Source organism: Tupaia chinensis, unplaced genomic scaffold, assembly GCF_000334495.1.
Source record: "Tupaia chinensis unplaced genomic scaffold, TupChi_1.0 Scaffold148607_1, whole genome shotgun sequence".
Classification (NCBI taxonomy): Eukaryota; Metazoa; Chordata; class Mammalia; order Scandentia; family Tupaiidae; genus Tupaia; species Tupaia belangeri.
The window spans coordinates 1,933,140-1,954,223 of NW_006208456.1; the positions used below are offsets into that span (position 1 = coordinate 1,933,140).

General features: G+C 54.3%; 1 protein-coding gene across 3 annotated transcripts in view; it reads right to left on the minus strand.

The window, feature by feature from the left end:
• MIDEAS (mitotic deacetylase associated SANT domain protein) overlaps positions 1-21,084 on the minus strand; it is a 46,046-nt gene that overhangs the window by 24,051 nt on the left and 911 nt on the right. For all 3 annotated transcript variants that reach the window (XR_001369848.2, XM_014585017.2, XM_014585016.2), the window contains exon 2: positions 1,002-2,670. Coding sequence is in view for 2 of the 3 variants with exons in the window: in XM_014585017.2 (XP_014440503.1) it covers positions 1,002-2,435 (1,434 nt within the window). In the remaining variant the exon portion in view is untranslated. The remainder of the gene's footprint in view (positions 1-1,001; positions 2,671-21,084) is intronic.

The window sequence follows — 21,084 nt, forward strand, 5'->3', positions numbered from 1 at the left end:
TCCCGGGGAGCATCTACAGTGAAGTCTGTCCCTGAGCACGAGGCAAATGCTGCAGTCTCCCACTTTCCAGCCTGCCCTGCAGCTCCAGCGGCCGAGGCCTCTACTGAAGGAAGAGGCAGGCATGGCTTTGGAGTCAGATTCTGTGCTTCTACCCTAGCTGCGCGGCCTCGGGAAATCTCACTTGAGTCTCAGCTTCTTTAGCTATAAACCCAAGACAATTAGTAGCACCCGTTTCATTGGATTTGGTGATACATTTTTTTAAAAGTCCAGGCACAACACAAATTCCATTCACTATTCCTCCCTCTCATTATTTTCTCTTTTATTAATCTATTTTATTACAGTATAATTTACATATGACAAAATAAATCTTTTTTTTTTGGGGGGGGGGGTGGCCACAGGGTGCATACATTCACCAGAGAGAGAGAGACTGAGAGAAAGAAAGTGAGAAGTCACCCTCCAAGGGGGATGACCATGCTGCATTTCCTTCTCCTCAATTCTCTAGGGATTTTGGGCACACATACACATGTGCCTGGCGTTTTTCAAGCTGCTGGGAACAGGACTCAAACCATGGTAGCAATGTGGGAATCCAGTGCCTTACCCACCACACCACTGGCTAGCTCCATGAATCTATCTGATTACAAGCTCATTGCACTGACAACTGAAATCCCCATGTAAACCACCACCGTTCTTGTCTTTCGTTCAGCATACTGGATCTGCAAATGGTGTCACCTTCCCCTACTCCCAGTCCTTCAAGTCCCACAGGAAGAAGCTACCCCACAGGGGTGCAACACACATTCCTGCCTTTGTGTGTATAAATCTCAGCTTCCCTTCAGGTATGAATGCACCTGCATGGGAGGTCTCTGCATGTAAGGATTCAGAACACCCTAAAATGTACAGGTTTTCATTTCCTTCGGTGAACTGAAAAACCAGCCCATGTGGGCCTGGTGTTACTTGCTCCCCACTGCTCCCTGCCAGACCCAGCCTTCACCCCCGTCTCTCACCTTTGCATTCTGCAGTGAGGCCAGCTCTACCGCCTTCTGAGCCAGGGTCAGCAAATTGGCCTCCTGGGATGCCCGGCGCCTCCGCCGTGTGCTCTGGATCACTCCACCCCGTAGCACCTGTCCACAGTCCCCTGGGCCCATTGCCCTCAGGCCCTCCTCGTTGCCCATGGCAGGAGCCTCTCGCTCCCGGCCATTGGGTGCCAGTCTCTCCCCATCAGGCAGCATCTGTGTCTCCCTCAGCTCTGGTGGGAATCCCAGAGCTTCAGGATGGGGATGCCCTAGGGAGCCGGGCGGAGGCTGCTGCAGGGGCCAGTGATGGAGGAACAGATTGCCAGTGGGCTCCTGCCCGGGTTGGGTGCCAGCCCCATCCAGGGTGGTAGGAGGCAGGATACCTTCCTTAGAGAGGCGGCGGGATCGGCGGGGGAAGGGGATCTGGGCCTGAGGTAGCACGGGCTGCGGAGCAGTCTCCTGCAGGAGGGCCTTGCGCAGTTCTGGGTTCAGGTCGGGGTTGGGAGGGAAGGGATAGGTTGCCAGGCCATGGTGAGCCAGGTGGGGCTGTCCCAGTGGCCCAGCCGGCTGCAAGCCAAAGTCCTGGGGCTGCTGCGAGGGCGGCTGTTGCATGGGGTAGAAGTTCTCGAAGAGCTGCATCTGGGGCAGGGCTGCCTGCTGTGGCAGTGCCTGCTGCTGCTGCTTCTGCGGAGGGAATGCCGCCACGGGGTTTTGGGGTGATGGGCCCTGCCGGAAGACCTGCCGGTTCACCTGGTGGCCGAAGGCCAGTTGGAAGGGTTGCAGAGGCAGTGTCTGGTTTGGGGGCTTCTTGGCTGCATGATAAGAGTTCAGGGGTGCCTGGGGCCGGCCAACCTCCAGCTGCACCTTCTGTGGCATGACAGGCCGCACAGCGTTTCCATAGCGGTCCAGCTGCTGGGCACCCCCTTTCTCCCGAGTCAGGGCCTCAGGGTGGTTATAGTAGGTGGGGACCCCCATGCCAGGATGGGGGCTCCCCTTGGGTCCACTGTAGAGGGGTAGGCTGTGGCGGTTCCACGTGGAGTGCGGTGGAGGCTGGCCCGGCTGCTGCTGCCAGCCGCTGTCACTGACACCCCCACCTCCACGCTCTGGGCCCCGGCCCGGTGCCATCACTGAGTTGGGCCACTTTACAGAGCCCACCTGCTGGGACAGCATGGCTGTCGTGCTGTGCTCAGGGCCAAACACAGAATTCAGAAGGGCCAGGCTGCCGGGAGGGGGCAGCTCCACAGGCTGAGAGGTGGCAGCTGTGCCAGCCGGGCCCTCGTGCCCCAAGTACTGCTCTTCCTTCACTCTGACAGCCTGTGGGGGAGCCTGCAGGGCTGAAGGCTGCTCCTTGGGAGTGGGTTCCTGATCCCCAAAGAGGCAACGCTTCCGCTTGTTCTGAGCCTTGGGCTGGGCCTGGAGGTTCATGGTGTGGTCAACTAAGCCTCTGTGGGGCACCCTCCTTCACCAGTTGCCCATCCCCCAGGAAAGGTCCTGCAGGACGCCTGGCCCTTGTCCAGGGGCCAGTGAGGGCAGAGCAGAGACAGAGGACGGGGCTGCACGATGCAGTTGGGCAGGAAGAGCTGGCTCTGCCCTGGTCTTCCGGAGAGGCTCCTGGTCAGTCTACACGTTCTAATTCATGACGTTCCACAGGTCCTGTAACCTGCAGAGGGAAGAGGAGGGAGAGGGTCAGCCACAGTGTCCCAGGATGGCCCGATGTTAGACTAGTATGAGAAAGAGGCCTCCAAGGCCTGCATGTCACAGGGACAAGCCCAAGGTCACAGAGCTGCATAGGTCAGGCAGGAGCCACTAGCTTTGGGAGAGCTTCCAGGGAGGCAAATCGGCAGCCCCTGAGGTAGCCTGCAACTCCTCTTGTCCCACCACCTCACCTGTTAGAGCCTGGCACCCCAGCAGTTGGCTGTGTAATTCTCATACTACATGAGGCACTGCTAAGGGGCACATGGGGCAGCCCCCCGCCCAAGGCCCCTCCACCAAGCTGAGCAAACGGGTAACAAAGGCCTTATTGGCTCCCTTCACTGGGCGTCCAGGCCTGGTCCTCCTGGCACATCTGTTTACATAGTAGCCTCCCACCAGATAAAGGACTTCATCCACCAGCAACTCCTCTGCTGCTCCAAGCACATCAAACACAGGAAGTGGACAGGACAGGGGTCTGTCCCAACATAGCCACACCTCTTGTGCAGCCCCAGGGTTGGGCACCCTACTCGGCCCTTGCAGAGTCCAGGGCCCAGGGCTAGGCCCTCAGTCCTTACAGTGAGGCATGTAGGTGAGGCCTAGAAGGTGTGTGCAGCCCTAGCCCCACCCCTGGGAAGAGCTGCTGGGTGGGACTCTGCCAGCCAGTCTTCCCCAAACCAGCACAGAACCTGTTTTGCAGCCCTGGCTGGCTGGAGGCAGAACCCAGCCTAGGAACAGGTCAGCAGCCCCAGCTCCCTAACTCCGACGTTAGGGAGCTAGAGTTGGTCCAGGAGGTTTCTGCATGATCTGTCATGACTAAATGCTCACGGAATTTCTGTTTTTGTTTTCTAACTTGATGTTTAAAAGGTTGCTCTATTTATCTTGCTATGCAACAGACAGATTCCAGACTTGTATTTTACAAATGACATAGCTGCTTTATGTGTTTTTAAAAGGCTTTTTCTTTCTTCGGAGGAGCTTTTTATGGTTCGTTTTTCCCTCCCTGGAAAGTCGTTTGGGGTGGTAGCTACACAGCCCACCTCTTCCCCAGGTAAGATTCTGGGAAAGGGAGGTAAAGAGCTCAGGCAGCCTGGAAAATAACCTGCAAGTCCAAGTCATTGCTGACAGCCCCAACAGCCTCCAGGAGGGCAGGGGCTGGCAGTCGGAAGCCCTGGCTACCACCTCCTACCCTGCCAGGGCTGGGAATGCCCCTCCCAGGGCCCAGGCCCTGCTGCTATCGCTCCTCTGCAGGCTTCCGCAGCTCCCAGCCCATGCACTCCTGGAGCCTGCCGGCTGCTGCTGTGACTCACAGGGGCCCCCTCCCTATCTTTCACTTTCACCCAGCACCCAGAAGGGGAGTAACTTCCTCCTCCATTTCCTTCCTCAGCTCTGGCCAACAGTGAAGAGAGTGAGAAAGTCCCTCCCCATGGCACCCCCTTTGTGTTCAAATATGGAGTTGGGGGGAGGGAGGGAAGAAGGCTAGGAGGGCCCCCAGCAAGCAGAGGGGGAGGATTTGGACCAGAAGGAGCGCTGAAAGCCAGGGAAACCACCTTTTGAACCAACTCCTTTCTCTTGTTTTGAAACTTTCTTTCTCTGACCACTAACCTAATTCAGAGCAGAGACCCAAAAGCCGGTCCAGATTGAAAATCACCCTGGAATACCCCCCTTCCTCAAGCTGCAGGGTGGGACTGTCCAGCCCCGCCTCTCCAAGGGAGCTTTAGCCCAGCAAGCTGTAGAGCTGTACGTGTCTGCAGAAGCAGAAAAGCCCCAGGCAGGAACAGCCCACTCCTGCTCCCAGAGTAGAGGAGGAGGAGGAGCGCAGTAGGAGATCCCGCCAGCAAACATGCCTCCACAGGGCAGCTGCGAGCCCCCCACCCCACCTCCAGCTCTCAGGCCTCATGCCTCTTCCCCACTCTCATCATAGCCCTGTCACCTTGTAAGCACAGCAATAGCAAATGCTTGGGGCCTGGAGCAAGGGAGGGCCCACGTGGCAGGCGGGCCTGGGTGAACGTGCCAGCTTGCACCTGATGGAGGGGCCCAGGCATGGGGATGGCCACTCAGAGAGTGTATCCCATAGGGTTTGAGAAAGACAGAAGTGGAGTCTGAGAATGGAGCTCCAGGATACAGCTGCTTCTGCCCAGAGATAAGGCCAGAGGCCAGAGGCAGGTCTTGCAGGGGCTCACTCCTAGCTGTGTGCCCCAGAAGGGCTGGGTCCAGCTGGTCTGCCTCCCATGTCCACCCTGTCCATCAAGGAACACGCTACTCAGGTCACCGCTGCAGGTCTCTGCAGCTGGGACAGGGATTGGCTTAGAAGAAATCAAGGGGGCTATTTTGCGGAGGCTGAGTCACCTCAGAAGCTTCCTGCTGCAGAGGCCTCTCTGTCACCCTCAATGGAGAGCTAAGAGTGCCAGGGGGCACAGACACTCAGGCCCAGGACCCCCTAGAGAAGAAAGGTCACTGTATGGGGATAATGCCTGGGAACCTGGGAGGAAGGGGGAAGGGGAGACACACCCAGGCAGCAGGGCACTAAGTAATAATAGTAGCAATAATAATAATCATAATAATGCACTTGGGCCAGGTGGGTCCTAAGTGTTTTGCATCCTTTTAATTAACACAACAGCTTACAAGGCAGGCATTATTACTTTAACCTTCATTTTACAGGAGAGCTAGACGAGGCTAAGTAACTTACCTATGGTCACAGTAACCAAGCTGCAGAACTAGGACTTGAACTCTGGTCTGCCAGTCTCTGAGACATGCCACTAAGACCCTAGCTCCCTCTGTACACTCCTTCCTTCTACAGCAAGCTCCCCACCATCTCAGAGCAAAGATTTTTCTGGACACAGACATTCCTCCTCTGAGGGGCACTGAGAAGCCCCTTCCCTCTGCTTGAACCCTTGGCAGGTAACCCTCTCACAGCGTTCTCCCCCAGTACAGCTGAGATCCTCACTCCTGCATGGAGGCATGATGCACTAGCCACTTTGACCCTGCACTCTGGGCCTTGACTCTTAGGTCCATGCAACTGCATCCAGGCTCAGTTCTGGCTGCTGTTAGTAGAGCTTCCATTCTGACCCCACTGGCACTTCCCGGGTTGCAACTCAGACCAGGTCTGAACCATTTCCTCCCATTTTTTTCTGCCCTGCCCTGCCTCGCTGTCCCTAGGTGGAAATCAGCCTGGCCTTCCTCGCAGTGCGGAAGAGGAAGGAAGCCACCTTCTCCGAAAGCTGCCAACCTACAGCCCAAGTCCCGTAGTTTCAGGGAAGCGGGTGTAATGAGGAACTCCTGCAGGCAGTCACCCCTGGGACCAGCTGCAGGGCCTCTGACCACGGATGCACAGGAACCCTGCAAAAGGAAACCCGCAGTCACCGTGGGGCCCCAGATGCTGCAGCCCACTCGATCAGTCTGTTTGACTGTCTGTCACACTCTAGTCACTCTCCCTTCCTCCAGGCTCTTCGCTGCTACAACCAGTCCTTGACCAGACCCACAGGGACCCCTTGGCTGAAGACGACAGTATCAAGGCCAGGGATCTAAGAGGCTTTCAAGAAGATCTATAGCGAGAAGCACTTTCTCTCTACAGAACAAAGCAGTGTGCAGCAAAACAGTGCTAAACCCACATGTGTGTTCTGCGACACTGAAGGGAGGGTGTTAGCGAAGCTCTTGGTGTTCAGCACTGACACCATGCTCTCCAGGACATCAGCCTGAACACACACTGCCCCACACGTGCCACTAGCAGCCCCGCAGAACGCCCAACATTGGCTGGCCGACCCTAGGAAATTCCGGTGAGCCCTGACACAGGGCAAGGGGGCTGGGCCACAACCACACAGGGGACCTGAACCACTCACCAGCTCCTATGGGGCGCACGAGTGTGTTCACCTGAGAAACAGCTATGAGTCAAGGGAGAAGGTGCCAGCTTGATCCCAGCGGCCGCAGGGGCTGAGCTCTAACCTGAGGGCGAGAGCTGAAAGGAGGACTCCCTCCTCTGCTCTTGCAGGCTCATGTTCCAGACTCTTGCTCTTACAGCCTGGCCCACCCCAGGCCCCACAAGCTCAGCACTAGGAAATGGAGGAGTTGGAGCTCATGTGGCTACTCAAGGGTGAGCAGACCTGAGCCTGGCATTTGACAAGGCCCTGGAACTCCAAAGTCCAAGCTCTCTACCCTGTCCCCAAGTCCCGCTTACCCTCAGGCCTCAGACACTACTTTCAGGCCCCAAGACTGAGACAGGGCCCGCATGGTGAGCCCATAGCAGCTCCCGAGCTGACTGCCCCCACCATTGTACACAGTCTGCTCAGCCCACGACTTCCCAGATGCCTGTCGCATCCCCAGCAGGCAGCAGGCTCCACGAAGCAGTTTGCAGACTGTTGTACCTTGGCCCTCGGTTTGTCCCTGTCTCTTGGGATGCTCATTCAAGACTGTGCCCTAGGTGAGCCCAAGTCATGCCTAGGTGCAGAGGAGCCTCTCACAGCGGCATTTCCCACCTGGCTCTGACTTCCAATCTCTCTCCCTGATGCCCAGGAGAGCTGCCCGGAATACTGAGGTGAAGGCCCAGGATCCTGACTCAGCCTAGCAAGAGCCCCAGGCCCTCTTCGACTAAGATAAATGTAAGACTTCCAAATGCTGCCCAAAGCCACTTGTCCCTTCACTCACTTGCTAACTCACACTACTTGCAGGCCACCTGAAAAAGTGCTAGCCCCACTGCCCACTCTCCCTCACCCTAGGCTTCCCAAGCCACCCAGACCATGCCAGAGACATAAGCCTATGGATCTGCTTACCTTGTGCCCTGACATGGCTCGCTGGACCTTGAGACACCAAGATCTGGCTGGGATGCCAGAAGGCCACGACAAACCCCCACCACCCAGAGGAGCCCAGCACAGTCCGGCTGGCCCCTGATCCAAGTTCACATCCTGAGAAGCTCTGTCTCAGATACTCAAGAGTCTCTGGCCATCGCCAGACTAGGCAAGTGGCCTGGAACTGCTGTCTCGGGCCAGCAAGAGTTATTCAGGCCCTACACAAATCTTTCCCATGGACACGGACAGCAGCTGTCTGCAATGCCAATCCCCTCTTCCCCAACACACACTCGCCCGGTCCCAACCAGGAGTTCACACACGGGGCAGAGGGCCCCATTTCTCCAAGCCACTGCACACATAGCCCATGTTCTATGGGTTTGCAAACCAATAAGGAAGGAGGCACCAATGCAGTCACGTCATGGACCTGCCTCTGCAAGTGTCATTTCCCCTGAGGGTGTGGGAGAGCAGGCAGCAGGCCCCGCGCTTACCCGTCCCCTAGCCAAAGTCCCCAGTCTCTTCTCCGGGCTAACTTCACCTCTAAAATAGAGAGCTCAGGCCCACAGGTGAGGAATCCCGAGTCCTAGGAGTCTCAGCCTGGAACTGAGCTAAGCTGGTCAGGCTCAGAAGTTTGGTCAGGGTTCAAGCTGGCTGCAGCGTGAGTCTTGGCAGTAAAAACCCAACACTGAGACGTTTTTAAGGTTAGCGGGGAACCCTTTGCCTTCTGAGCACTCTCAGAACTCCAGCCAGCCAGCTACCTTTGTTGTCTCCCTCCTCTCTTGCCCTACAAAGGCCTGCAGGTGTCCCCAGGAGGCCAGAATAACCAGGATCACAGGGGAAGCTAATGCAGAGAGAAAGCGTGGGGTCATAGCAAAGCCAGGAAAGGATCACGCCTGCGGGCTCAGCTTTGCCTACACTGGAAGGACTGACTGCTTCCCTGCTGGGCATGGCCCGTGACTCGGGAATCCCAGCAGGGATAAGGCATAAGGCAGCAGCTGGCATGTTTGGGCTCTCTCCACAGGAGATGCAGCGAATGTCCTGCAGTGAGGTCCTCGAGTACTGAACCTCTGCCAAGGGCCTTCGGGAGCTTTTTGGGGCCCTAAGGCAGTTCCCGCACAGCACACTCTATGCCTACAGGGCTCACCAGATGCAGCTCCAGTTCTGTTTTCCCGCTCTGGAAAGGCTTGGCTTTCTGGCAGGTCTTAGGCAGAGCTTTCTAGAGTCTGTGCCTGAGTGTCCCAGTGCCAGACTCTGCCCTGGGCTAAGATACAGAGGAGGCCATTCATGGGGGCCTCCCTTAACATAGCCTCCCCCTGCTTAATCCCTACCAAGCATGCCTTGTCGCTGCCCGGCTGGTCTGCCTCCTGCCCCTTATCTGTTCAACAAGCATTTGCTGAGGATTGGCTACAAACCAGGCCCTGGGGAGACACAGGAGACAAGGCACAGCCCCTACCCTCATGGAGCCCCCACTCTGAGGTGGTGGTGGTGGGAGAGAGACAGAAACACACAGCAATTACAGTGCAAGGTGGCCCATGCAGGGGTTAGAGAGTGACACAGCAAACAGGTGTCCTCCCCCCAGAAGGTCCCTGGCTTAGAGCCCTCACTGGAGCTGTTCCTCCTGCCTGAAAGTCCTGTTTCTACTCTGGCAGTTTCCCTTCCTTTAAGGCCTGCCTTTTCCAGGCAGTCTTCTGATACATACCATTTCTGATTCTTTTTCTCCAAGCCAGAGAGTATGTATGTGTGCACCTGAGACAAGGGGAGAAAGAATGAAAGAGAGGGAGAGAGAGAAAGCACCACACCAACAATGGGGCCTGGTCTCGCTGCGATCCTTTTTTCCTCCAATTCTCTATCCTGTCATGATTCCGGGCTAGGGTGAGGACTTGAACCCTGGATGGCCATGTGGGATCCAGCTTCTCTGTGCTGTGCTTAGTTGCAGCACTACAGGCCCAGACTCATTCTGAATCTTTATGCTTTTACTCCATTATCCCATCATGCTTCTGTTCCCGCACTGAGGCTGGGAACTGCCTGGAGGCAGTGTGGCCCAATGGAGGGGGCAGTGGACTGCTTGTCAGGTAACTAGGTTTCTGGTGCAGGAGCTGCCACTCACTGGCTCCTGCCTTTGAGGAATTTAGTAGTCTGGGGTGGGGCAAGGGAGACAAGACCTGCATCCAGAACCAAAGAACCACCTTTGTAACGAGCAGCTGCCACATGAAACAGAAACCGGCACTACCAGCATGCCCAACGTGAGTGCGCTTACTTGCTTAACCACTTATTCCCACTTGAGAAATGAGGAAATGTTGGCTACTAAAAGTCACAGAGCTCATGCGTGAGGAGCCGGGATTCAAAACCAAGCCTGCCGACTCCAAGGCGGTCTCTCTCTGCCACACTCTGCTGCTTATCTGTGTGTCAAGGAGTGGTCCTCAAACTTCAATGTGTGCAGTGGCCCCACCACCACCACCAGGGACTGGCTCATGGGTCTGGTGGGAGGTAAGGGGAACGAACAGGGTGGGGAACCTACAGTGCTTCATAAGCAGCCCTGGTGGTGCCCAGGTGCTAGGGCAGGGCAAGGGCAGGGCTGTCAAGGCCTGGCAGGGTAAGTGTCCCAGGATCTACCACTTCCTATTCCCCAAAGGAACTACCTGCCCAGGAGACCCAGGGGTCCCATGGGGCTCTGGTTGGACTTTGCTTCCAGCTGGCCCTAGGGCTGATGCTGGCCCTTACAGTGCCTGACTCTCATCTGAGTACCCATGTTTACTGAGAGCTCACTATCTGCCTGGCATCGAGCCGCATTGCGGGCAGCACCTCATTTAACCCTTACTTTTGTCTCATTGTACAGGCCAGGAACGACATATTCAAAAACATCTATTTAACATCAAAGAAGATAGTAATGGAGGAAGAGAAGAACAAAAAAGACAGGGAACATGCAGAAATCAAATAGCAAAATGCCAGGCATAAATCCTACCTTATCAATAGTTACTCTAAATGTAAATGGATTAAACACTCCAATTAAAAGGTAGAGGTTGGCAGATTTTAAACACCATGATTTATGGCTCAGTTCTGTGGCACAGCAGTAATATTCTGCTCAAAAGAAGCCAGATCTCACAGGGCAACCATGGTTTGAATCCCCAGCTCAGTCAGGCTGAGACATACCAAGTACACATATAAGTGCCCACGATCTGATAGGCTAGAGGACTGGAGGGAGGGGATCACAGAGTGACTAGGCCCTGGGGAGGATGTTCCTTTCCCTCACTCTTTCTCTCCATCATGTGCATGCATAAATGTTCTATGACGAATAAAGAAAAAAATAAATAAGAAACACACCTGAATTACATGTTGTTTATAAGACAATACTTTTTTTATTAAAAGACACAAATAGCTTGAAAGGAAAGAGATACCATGCAAATGGTAACCAAGAGATACTGTTGTAATACCACACGAAACCAACTGTAAAACAGAAACTGTTACTAGAGACAAAGAAGGACATTTTATCATAAAAGTATTCAACCACGGAGAGGCTATCACAGTTATAAACATGTATGTGCCTGACAGAGCCCCAAAATACACGAAGCAAAAACTGTCAGAATTGAAGGGAGAAAGAGACAAACTCAACAGAATTGTCTGTTTCCTGAAACTAAACATAAGATCAACAGGGAAATAGAAGACTTTAACGCTATGAAACAATTAGACTTAAAGGCATCTGTAGAACACTCCACTCAACAGAATACACACTTTCTTCTCAAAAGTGCATGGAACACTGGGACCAGCAGTTAGTGTAATGGCTATGTCACTGGACTCCCATGTAGTCAACCATGGTTCGCGTCCTAGACCCAGTGGCTTAAAACTCACGCCGGGCATGTGTGTGTGTGTGTGTGTGTGTGTGTGTGTGTGTGTGTGCGTGCCCAAGATCCTGAGAGGAGAATGGAGGAGAAGGGACTGCGGTGTGGCCATCCCCAGGGGGTAATTTCTCGCTTTGTCTCTCTCTGTCTGTCAGGTGAGGACATGCGCCCGATAGCATAACCTCTCCAAAAAAAAAAAAAAAGAGTGCATGGAACATTTCTAGGATAGAGCATAAATTAGGCCATAAACAAGTCTCAACAAATTCAAAAGGACTGAAATCTTATTATGTGGATTCTCTATGAAAATAGGTTGAACTTGGAAATCAATAATATAATAGAAGGAACGTCTGGGAAATTTACAGAAAACAAAAGTTAGGAGTAACTTGCTAAGTTCTCCTGGTCTCAGAAAGGTGACTCCTTCCACGGTTCATGTTCTCCACACATTTGACACAGCCCTGGGCAGCTGCAGATCTGGCAAGCTTTTGCAAATGTCTGGGCAGCCCTATCCCACCCCCCATGCCAGAAACACACTGAACCTGACCCCAGACTGGATTCTAAAATCCAAACAGCTGGGGGATAGAGCGGCCTTTGAGGTTACAACAGCTTGTCCTGCAGGCCAGTTTTTCCCTGGGAAAATGGCCGGAGGCAAATATTTCCACTCCTGGTCTGCAGGTCCTCCCCACAGAAGAGAGCTAACATCTCTGGAGCACTTCTGGAAGCCAAGCACTGTAGTACCCTAATGGTGCTTACCAACTACCCATTGCAGGGTCTTACTGTCCCCATTCTACGGAGGGAAACCGAGGCTCTGCTGATAAAGTGGAAGGATCAACATCAAAACCTTATCATCTGCCTTCAAAGTCCCTGCTTTAACCATTCACTGATTTTCCCTCCTCAAAAAGCCCAGGTCTATACTTGTGGCCTCAGTAGAAATGCTGCACTTGAGAACTTCACAAAGCCGGCTGTGGACTCTGCCGTTCCTTATGGTCCCTCCCAGAGTTGCTGCTTTTCCAAGCAGGGCAGTTTATAACACTCCTCTCGAGAGTGTTATAATCACGGCCCTGACCAGAAGCAGGTCCACCCCTCCAGATTCGGGGCATCTGTGAAAGCCCTGAGTCAGGAGAGCCCATAGGATGTTGGGGTCTGGAGAGCTGCAGAGGTAGATTGGAAGTGCAGCGTCGGCAGGATCTCACACCCGAAGAAAAGCCTCCACACCACGTGGAAAAAGGTGGCTCGGGTCTCTCTGCAGTGCCAACTGGCAAAGCAGGGCCCAGCTGGGAAAGCTGAACAGATTTTAAGCATCGAGGGATGTCAGTGTTCACCGCACGCAATTCCTCATTCCACAGAGGGGGCCAGAGAAGGAAAGAAACTTGCCTGAGGACACACACCCAGGAGCGCAGCAGGGCAGAGAATCAGACTCCAATAGCAATGTTTTATGTCTCCATTTAGACAGGTCCAGAGTCCTGGAAAGACTGGAAAGACACTGGGCAAAACTTGGAGCCCAGGTTAATCTCAATGTCACCCAAATGAGGCTTCATCAAGACCTCTAACATTTCTTGAGGATGCTACTGTGCGCTAAGCCTGGCACTAAGTGTACTATGCACGTTATTCTGTTTAATCTCAAAGTAGATATTATTACTCTCCCCCTTTCTCAGTGAAGAGTCTGGAAAGATCTGAGGAGTCAAATCATTTGCCTAAGGTCACAGGAACACAGAGGCAAGGCTGGGATTGGAAAGGGCCTGGCTGGCTCCAGAGCCCTTTCTGCAAACTTCTTCCCCAAGTTTTAGGCTTGGCCTCCTGCTCGGATGTCACACCAGGCTGTCTGGGACAGATGGCAGCAGCCTCTGGGCTGATTACCCCTTCTCCCTGGGGCAGCTTTAGTGGGCCTGAAAAACCACCATGATGTTCTGAAAGTGTGACTGGTCAGGTAAGGTGGCTGGGAAAGGCTGGCAGGTGAGTGGCTTTGAAGATGAGGAGGCCATGGGTGATTACTACCACTAGGCCAACCTGCAGAAGGCTCAACATCTGCCTAAGAGGAAGCCAGGCCCCTCCCGTACCCTCCAGACCTACACCCACGGTTGGCCAACAGCTCTTTAAAAATACAGCTTCCACTCTCCCCTGCTTGTCAAATGCCTCAAATTCCCGTGGGGCCCAGGCTACTGTCCCTTCCTCTAGCACCCTTCGTGCTTAGGTTCCCCCACCAGGTCCTCGAGCATCAGCTTCCCGGCCACAGTCACCCAACATCTCTCCATGGGACTGTCGGGGAGCTGCTTCTTCCAAGAAGTTAAATTCTTTTTTTTATTTGGTGGGGGGGAGGTTTTTGCTATAGGGCGCGTGCGCTTGCCAGAAAGACAGAGAGAGACAGAGAGACAGACGGCGAAAAATCACCCCCCAGGAGGGATGGCCACACTGCAATCCTTTTTCCTCCATTCTCTCAGGATCCTGGGCACGTGAGCACACACACACATGCCCAGTGTCAGTTTAAGCCACTAGGTCCAGGACTCGAACCATGGTCAACTACATGAGAGTACAACAACATAGCCATTATGCCAACTGCTGGTCCCAAGAAGTTAAATTCTAAATAAAGGTCGTTCATTGCACATCCTGAATAGGTGACACAGTGTCCCCCCCCACACACACACACTCATCCACAGATTATTGGTCCAATATCTCTTTCATAGCTGATGTAGTTTCGCCCTGAGAGATAAAAGTGACTTGCCCATGTCACATGGCTGACAACCTGGGGAGAGCTGTGGTCAAGGCCCTCCCCAGTAGATGTTATTCCACTCAGCAGCCTCTGATCTGGGATGGACTGGTGCTTGACCTCCTGGGAGTCTACGTAGAGCAGGGAGTATGGAGTATGGTAACAAAGCTACCAAGACTTTGTCAGCCCAGACTCTCCTTTCTGGCCAGCTCTGGAAAGGGCCAAGACTCACCCGGAGGACTGAGAGGAGGTGGGGATTGGTGTCTGCCAGTTTGGGGTGAGAGTAAATAATGCAGATGATATGGCTCTTCAATACCTACTAGTCACCAAAAAGCACACGGACTTGCTTCTGGAGGTGCAGTGGTCTTAGCATGGCTGCCAGGGGCCTCCTGCAAGGGCTGCCAGGTGGGCGCAGAGAGCTGCAGGCTCACTCACCTGGCCATCAAGTTAGTGACGCGCCCTTTCTCAGGCCCCGGTCAAGATGCAGGACCTCTGCCAAACGCTGGCACATTCCTAGCGTTTCTCGTCTTCTCTGAGCAGCTGCTGCAGGGCCTTTTCTCCTATGTTGATTTATTCTTTATTGTTCCTGAAATACACCCAGAGGCCTTTGGCACAGCACACTGGGCACCAGCAGAGCATCCACCCCAAGCCCCAAATACACACCAACCAGGCTCTCTGGGACCTGGGCCAAGCCAATGGAAATGATGGGCCCTGGGGTCAGATCCAGCAGCCAGGAAGGAAGACCCGAGATCCCACCCATCCCAGCCTATGGTCCCTGGAGCTGTTCCCAGGCTTGTAGAGACTGAAACGAATTTGGGGAAGAGAAGACACCTGGAAGGTCCCTGGGATACCTAAATCAAGCCTTCCACTCCTCTTGTATGAGGGACTGGTCCAGCAACCGCTATGCTTATAGCTGAGCTCTCCACAGCAGGGCCTCACGGCTCAAGGCTAGGCTTCTGGTTGCCCTGCAAAGTGTCTGAGAGAGAGGCCACACCCTTTCCAGACCAAAATATCTCCTCTATCAGCCAGTCTAATTGTGCCGGAATTTCTACCGTCAGTACTTCATTCCAAGGGTCAAGGCATTGTTCCCTCTGCACATGAAAACAGCTGGGGGAAGTGTGGGTGCTACATGGTAAAAAGGGCCAGACAGAATGTGTGCTGGCTTCTCCAATCACCAGCCCAGGAGCCCCAGGTTCTTTAGTGGTAAATGGGCACAATAGCTTCTTATAGTGGGATTAAATGTGGTAATGCACAGATGCAGTGCCCGGCACAAAGTAAGCACTCAAGAAGGTGATTTCCTTTCCCCTCGTGGGGCAGAGGTAGCTCAGACATCACTGTCAGTCTTTAATAGCTGAGGGGAGATGCATGGACTGATGCGTCCAGTTCCTGCCGAGCTGGCCAGGAGGGCCAGGACAAGGAGACTTGGCATTGTAGCCAGAGTATGGGGCGCTGCAGGCATGCAGGGCAGTTGGCTAAGGACCCAGGAGAGAGAGGTCTGGCAAGAAAGTCCAGAACACATTCATTACCAGCCACCTCTGGATTCGGCTGGGCCATCAGGGCCTGCAGGGATACCGTGGGGCAGGAGTAGTTCCCAGGTAACTCCTGGCAGAGCTCCCAGGCCCCTAAGGATGAGTGCCATGCTCCTGGCTCACTCTAAGAAGGGCACTACAAAGGGAAGACGCCATTGCCTGAAGGAGGCTGGAGAAGGGTGGCCACAGGAAGTAGGAGTGGGGACAGCAGAGACACTGGGCCTGTGGAAAGCCAGCAAGCCAGCCTGCAGGCCACCACAGTGAGTGTCCCACAAGTGGAAGTGCCTGCCTGGTTATTTTTGGCACTCTTCTGCTCAAAGCCGGCAAGGAAAGGCAGCTGCTAGCAACATGGAAGGGCTGTTTATGCTCAGGCTCGAGTTCGCAAGCAGGGCGGCAGAGACAAAAAGAACAGCAGCCGCCACTGTGCAGAGGTGGCTTTCTTCCTCTCTCGACTGTCTCTGTAAGGTCCAATCTGCGCCCTGCATAGCTGACACGCTGTGGGTACTTCTGCTTTCACTCAGGTCCAACCTCCAACCACGGAACTCACTCACACACACGCAAACAGACAAATAAATAACTGTGGAGCCAGCTGAGGACTGAGCCACACCCAGGAGCCTAGACAGTATTCCTCTGGGCTTTTCCTGCACTGAAGCAGCCCTCCCAACTTCCAAACTGGGAGGGGCAGTGACCAGGGGCAGGAGACAAGGGCAGCCCTTCTTTCTACTCTCCTAAGGTAAAAGCAGAGACAGTCCATGGGAACCTCTCGGCTACTCCATTTGAAAACAGAATTGGACCCCATGTCCCAAAGTGTTTCCCCGCTCTGAGATAACTTCCGGGACCTGGAGATTCTAGAAGTATGACTGGAGCCAGCTGGAGCCTTAGACAGAGCAAGAGCAAGGTTAAGTAGGGAGGGCGCTCTGAGCCACAGCCAGGTGCTTGGCCCAGGAGCTGTCAGCAGGCCAGGAGGAGGAGGAGGAGAGAGAGAGGAGGAGGAGGAGGAGGAAGAGGAGAAGGAGGAGGAGAAGGGGGCTGAAGTGCTGGTCCAGACACTCCCAGAGTTGCAAGTTACCACTTAAACCCCTTTCTGAGCTCCCAGGGCCTTCCCTTCCAAACTACTGGCAAGTTCTGGCAACAGTAGATGGAATTAGGGCCGCTGTCTGCCCAACTATTGGAAAAAGCTGGGGATGGGAATCCCTCACCATTCCCTTCCTGTCTGGACCCCATTTCCCCAGAGAAGTTGGGTGGCCTCAGAGGGAACCCCCTTCTGGCTGCAAGCCTAGTGTACTTCCCTCTCTCCAAGCCTTGGCCAGGATAAACCCTGCCCTGGCGGCCCTCCTTCCCCTTCCCAAGGCTCCTGGAGCAAGAAGTGCCTGGAAAAACTGCTCTCATCACAAGCTCCTGCGGCTGGGGAAAGGCAGAGGGAACAGGGAGCACCTTCCCTGGCTGGCCACAGCACGAGGCCATGTTCCAGGAAGAGTAAATGCGAGAAAGACAGCCAAGGAAGCCTTGGCCTGCCAGCTCCTCCCCACTAGCTCCTCCCACCAGCCCCCACCAGTGCCCCTGCAAACCACAGCCAGCCAACTCCTCCCTGGAGACCCCTGCTCCACCCTAGCAAACCTCAGCTCTTTTCTGACATGTGGCAACTTTCTCCTCCTGTAATATGGTAATACTCCCCTCGCTCTTGCTCCTGTTTCATTGGTTCAGAGCCAAAGTGGTCTTTAAAGGAACAACTCCCATATCCAGCTCCACCCAGATTTCCATCGAGGTCACACTAGAAGGTTTCAGGTGAAGCAAAGACGAGGGGACTTTTTCCTGGGCTGAGAAAGCAGCTTTCCTCCTGCCTGCTCAAGTGAGCAGTTCAGCCTGGGGCCTGGGCGGTAGGTTCCCAAGAGCACAATCTGATCTCTGGGAAGCTGAGCCCTTAACCCTCTGATGCAGGGACAGAGTCCCTTGCAAAGACCATCAGGCATCAGGCTCTGGGCCGTCTAGGGGAGAGTGGATCACACAGCTGTGCTCAGGGCCGGGTGAATTAGAAAATCCAGTGGTCTGGGAGAGACCGCTCACCTCTTAGCAGAGCACCCTTCATTTCCCCTGAGCTGGTAGAAGCAAAAGGCAAACAGAAGCTTGACCTGGTTGGAAACTGGTGAAATGTCAGCTACCATCTGCTGAGTACCTACTAGGTGCCAATCGCTTTGCATGCATAGTCTCGTTTAACTATCACAATCCTACAAAATCCTATTCATCACCATCTCCTATTTTACAGGTGAGAAAACTGAGGCTCGGCAATGCCCAAAGACACACTGCAGGTGGAAAACTGGAATCTTAAACCTAGGTCTGCCCAGGCCTCATCCCCCGGCACCTGCCAGGCTTCCTTCAGAGTCACTGCCCAGGTGCCTGTCCACGCACCATCCAGGAATGGTGCTCCGAGCGTGGGGGTGGACGTGGGTGTGAGTAAGTTTTGCTTGATGGTTCTGGAATCTGAATTGATGCCCCCCCACTATCATTGCTCCAAGTGTATGACTGAGGGCTCATGGAAGTGTGTGTGTGTTGCGAGTGGAGGGAGGTGATATGGATTCCAAACTGCAGTTTCCAACACCAAAGTAATGCTGTAATGCCTCTGATTCATCAAATGAGCTCACAGGCTCACGGTATCCTGAATGTTGCTTCGAATGCAAATGTGGATCCCTTAGTAAGAACTGGGGATTCCAGCACACTCCACCTAGTCCCAGCCTGGTGCGATTTCATTCAGCCCTGCACAGTCAGAGCGCTAATGTGCCGAAGCAGCCCCTCCAACGCAACCACTAGCTGCACTTCCTGTGGCCTGCAGTGAGTCAGGGAAGAAGACCCCAAAGGTCACATGAAGGGTGCCACCCTGGCCTGGCAGAAGGAAATACCCAGGTGAGCAGATCCCCAGGAAGAAGGCTCTACACCTCTTTCACCCTGAGGTCCTCTTGGAGTCAGGGGGACCAGGACATATCTTTCAGAAGGCCAGCTGCAGGGCAGGACCAGTGATCTGGGTTTACCAGCTGCAGAATTACCCACGGTGGACAGACCCCTTTGAAACCAATGCTGCTGTGTGAGGAGGTCCCTGCAGCAGGGACTCACTCAACCCCAAGTCGAAGTCCACAATTTTTTGATGTGTTCGATTAACACTCATGTGTTCAATTAACATGGACTACTAAACACCTACTAGGAACCAGGCATTGTGAAAATAATACAGAGCTCACACCAGTACAGAGACTAATATAATACTGAAATGGGCTTTAGGCATCTATCAATAACTCAAATTGCATGGCAACTCTATGAAGGAAATACAGAGACCCTAGCTCCAAGTCTGTGCTTTGGAACACCACACTACAGTATATACGCAAGTACCTAAGCTGGAAGTCAGTATTTGGCAGAAGGTTGAGGCTGTCAGAAGTGGCGTTTGAAACAGGACTAAAAGGATAAGCAGATATCCCCTAGCTACTTGTGACTTTACTTATTTATTTATTTATCTACTCGATTTGCTAGAGTACATATGCACTAGCTGGACACATAGAGAAACAGGGAAAGTGAGAAAGCATCCCTCCTGGGTGAGGGTCACATTGCAATCCCTTTTCCATTTCTCCTCTAGGGATTTGGGGCACATATGCTTTTCAAGCTGTCAGGTCCAGGACTCGAACTGCACAGTAGGCCATGTGGAATCCGGCTACCTGAATCACCATGCCACCAGCTGGCCCATTTTTGTGGCCATTTTTACCCCACCATGTGCAAAGTTTCTTCCAGGAGAGCCAACTGCAAGGATGAGGAAAAAGATTCCTGGACTGGGCCCATTCTCCTTCCAGGACATTATGCCAGGTATCCCCTGCCCCCATCTACTCTCCTCTTCTCTCAGAGGTCTTGGTACCTGGGCAGCCGCAGGAGGCCCTCAGCTAAATCCTTAACTGTGTGCTATCCCCCACCCCACATTTCTTAAAAGCAGCAGCCTCCCCTCCACCACAAAGGCTGGAGCTATTTTTAAAATCCACATTTAAAAGTTAAAACTTATAGTTGGCAATCTGTCTGAGATGGGGAGAGGGGCTGACGGAGCCATGGGGACAGGGGGTTCTATGGTGTTTTGCAAAGCAAGCACTGGCAGTGGGCTGGCCATCTTCAAGCAAGCCTTATGACCTAGAAGGTGTCCTCCAGGTTCTTTACCCCCTTGTCCCCTGGGAGCTACACACAGCACAGTGACCAGCCAGAAGCCAGTCCAATTAGAGGGGAGACTACACCAGGGCCACGCAGTGAGATGGTTTATCACAGTAATTGAATGTTTACATCCCTATTATTCACCATCCAGAGCAGTAGGAAAAAGAATTTATGCACCCATTAAATTTCCATCCCAGGAAGATTTCTCCTACCCTTGGTCTGGAAGCCATGCAATACCTATGGAAAGGGTAATTCTCTAATTCTAAAGGGGCACGTGCCACACCTTCCCTGGGAGCTCTGGAGCAAAACAGATGGTTTCCTCCTTCAGCTAGGCCCCCCAGGGAGAGCTGCTGTTCTCCCTCCACATCACCAGGCCTCCAGATTCAATCCTGAAACTACAGGAACCAGGAGAGCCCAGGCCTCCAGGCCAGGCTCCCTCTGCTGGAGCAACCCAAGCCTCCCCTCCCCCCAGTCACAGCTGCCAACAGAGATCCCCTGCACACACGTGCCACAGCGGCCTCCATGGCCAGCCAGGGCCAGCACACTTACCCACCTCGCCGCCCCTAGCCTGAGAACAGGCCAGCAAACAAGTCTCACTTGGGATAGTGGGAGCAGAAGCCACCAAAGTTGTGACGAACAAAGTTGGAAATGGGGCAACTTCCCCTTTCTTCCTTCCAGCGGCTACCGGTGCAGATTGGGCAGGGAGTCTCAGCGGGCCCCCAGTTTGAGTGGCAGGCACCTCCTCCAGGCCTTTCTTGCAGCCAAGGCTTGAAAGTTCCAGGACACACCAGGTTCCTCTGCCTCCCCGGGCCCTGACCCAGAGGTCTGGGCGGAGGCCCTGCGAGGGGCAACCTGGTGCACATGTTCCTGCATGTGTGACTCGCGAGGAGGACATGACTAGCGCCACCAAGCCCGCCATATGCAGGTCCCAGGCATAACCCAGGTTCCAGCGTTCCCGACCCGCACTAGCCTGCCCAGCACCCGGCGAGGCGCGGCGCGGGCGTGCGGGGGCGGGCGTGAGGTATGACAGGTCTGAGGTGCGCGGGGTGAGGCGGCTCTACGCTCGCCCGCCCGCGCTCCACGCTCCAGCCTAGGCCTCCGCTGCACTTGCCCCAGTTCCCTGCCACCCCTGCACCCCTGTTCCCACACTCGCGGCGCCGTCGCTGTGTCCGTGTCCACTTTCCCGTGCACGCTGGGAGGGGAAGGGCTCCCGCACCCAAGCCCCATAAATCCGGAGCTCCTCGCCCGGCCTCGCAGGCCCAAGCTCGGTCAGGCGGGCGGGTCCCTGCGGACACCACATTTCGCTCAGACGGAGGAGGAGCAGCCGTATTCCTGAGCCGCCGCCGCTGTGGGCCCGCGCGGGTGGGGGGGGCG